The following is a 2208-nucleotide window of genomic DNA, read 5'->3' as shown; positions in this document are numbered from 1 at the left end:
AATTTTCGGAATTTCCAGTTGGTTATATTGTAGAGTTTCACAATAACTTTAGATGGTGATTGGTAACCTGAACATTTTAGGGAATTTTAGTTGTACTGTCACAAAACGTGAACATGATACACAACATTTTCGACTTCTTGAAATTCCTGCAGACACGCTGAACTTGTTTTCAAAAGACATAAATCTAATGAACAGTTAGATTTGGTTTTCACTATTAACGAAATGATGAATTATCTTGTAGGCAGTTTAGTAAACTATTCACTGTTACAGTGCCTGTGACCCGCTTGCTCCCCGGGCTGCCAACAGTGGTGTTGGGAGATGGGACCAGATGTCTGATAGATAACAACACTATCTGGATACCTGCTGGTAATCCTGTTAACCTCTCCCTTGATGCTGGTTACCTACAGCCAAGACTCCTTCAGCCTGGAGGTCCGTCATCTGTGACTGCTATCCCCTTGCCTCCTGCAGTCCAGCCACCACCTTGCAATAGACGTAGGGAGATGATGCCTATCTGCCAGCTGCCTGTCAGCCTGCCCAGTGCAGTGCTAGACCTGGAGCTGATAAGACCAGAGGTATGCAGGAGTATTCTTGTTCTTTTGATGATTTATAAAACGTAACTCAAAAGATAATTATACTTGCTTTTATAGTAGAGATATACTTCCATTGTACTTACGTAATCATGAAATATAAAAATGATACAATGACTGTATCGCCCATTAGGCCTTCTCCTGTGTTCTGCCCCAACTTGACCCACCCAGTCCAGTCCCTCATCCCCAGTCTATGGCCCATGTTGAAACTCCTCCCATGCCTACAACAAGCAACCCCAAACCCAATGTCCATCAAAAGCAGAAACTCGAGCTCAAGCCCTGCAAACGGAAGCCCCGCACGTTCAGGCCAAAACCTCAGCCAACGCCTCGCATTCTGAAGGAGAAAATGATCAAGCATCAGCCAGAGAGCAAGCCCTACTTTGTGCCTCAGCCTCTTGGAGCTCAGCACATCAAAACCCAGAGCAGACCCCTGGGGAACCGTATCACTAAGTCTGGGGGTAGAAATAGTATCATTAAGGCCTCACCTAAGAGTTTTGCTGAACAGTTGTTGTCTGCTGATGGTGCATACTTAAAGCCAAAGTCTGTCTTGCCCAGTACAGGTTGCAAGACATCCCCTGTCCCTGTTAAGAATGTAAAGGATAAGGTTGTTTCAGCACCAGAGAGTCCTAAGTCAGGTGGTGTCACTGCTGCAACATTAAGTGTACATTCTGCCAAGTCAGTGGACAGATGTGAGCCAAACTCTGATGATGAATATGATGTGGAATATCTGTATCTTACCAAACTCATTTTAAGGAAAAAGAGGAAACCCACATCTGAGCCCAGCAAGGAGCCCCTGCCTTCACACAAGAGGAAGTGCCCAGATGACAACAGCGAGGTGTCCCAAGCTGTAAAGCAGGCGAGACTGGAGGAGCCCCAGGACACTCTTGAGGACCTGGAAGCTCTCCTGGCTGAGTACAGCTCCAGTCTCTCATCTGGCACCAGGGACTTTTTCTAAACAGTGTAAGGGGCAGGGAACAGGTAGGTATAGATTGGTGTATAGTTAGGTTGAGGTTTATACATGATTTTCATGTCTTTCGCTAACAGTCATTGTTTTTGTACTACTTTGTACTGTTGTGCTCTACACTACCATCTACTGTGCTACACTTCTGTGCTATGTACTATCCTACACTACTCTTCTATGTACTATCTGACACTACTCTACCGTGCACTGTCACACACAACTCCTATGCTACTCTACTATGTACTGTACTACCTTACCCTACCATGTACTGGCCTAATCTACACTACCATGTAATGTGATACACTACTCGAGTCAGTCTACTATGTACTTTCATATACTACTCTGCTACATACTTTCCTACACTACTCTGGGGCAGTCGGGTAGCCTAGTGGTTAAAGCTTTTGCTTGTGACACCGAAAACGTGGGTTTGAATCCTGACATGGGTACAGTGTCTGAAGCCCATTTCTGGTTGTCCCCCGCCGTGATATTGCTGGAATATTTCTGAAAGCTCCGGAAAACCATACACACTCACTCACTCACTCCTACTCTACCGTGCACTGTCATTCTCTTCTTTACTTTGTACTGTCCTAAACCACCCGAATATGTACTGACGTACTCTGCCCTCTTCTGTACTATCCTATTCTATCCTACACTATTCTA

The 2208-nt window shown here is 45.1% G+C and overlaps 1 protein-coding gene across 1 annotated transcript; it reads left to right on the top strand.

The window, feature by feature from the left end:
- Positions 1-500: 500 nt before the first annotated feature.
- LOC124117358 (titin-like) lies at positions 501-1542 on the top strand. The gene is made up of 2 exons (XM_046479182.2): positions 501-572; positions 721-1542. Exons 1-2 carry the CDS (start codon positions 501-503, stop codon positions 1540-1542), a joined length of 894 nt encoding a protein of 297 aa, XP_046335138.1.
- Positions 1543-2208: the final 666 nt, after the last annotated feature.

The sequence above is a fragment of the Haliotis rufescens genome, unplaced genomic scaffold (genome assembly GCF_023055435.1).
Source record: "Haliotis rufescens isolate VD_foot unplaced genomic scaffold, xgHalRufe1.0.p SCAF_22, whole genome shotgun sequence".
Lineage (NCBI taxonomy): Eukaryota > Metazoa > Mollusca > Gastropoda > Lepetellida > Haliotidae > Haliotis > Haliotis rufescens.
Note: the sequence above shows the minus strand (reverse complement) of the source record. Positions and strands in the feature narration are given on the sequence as shown.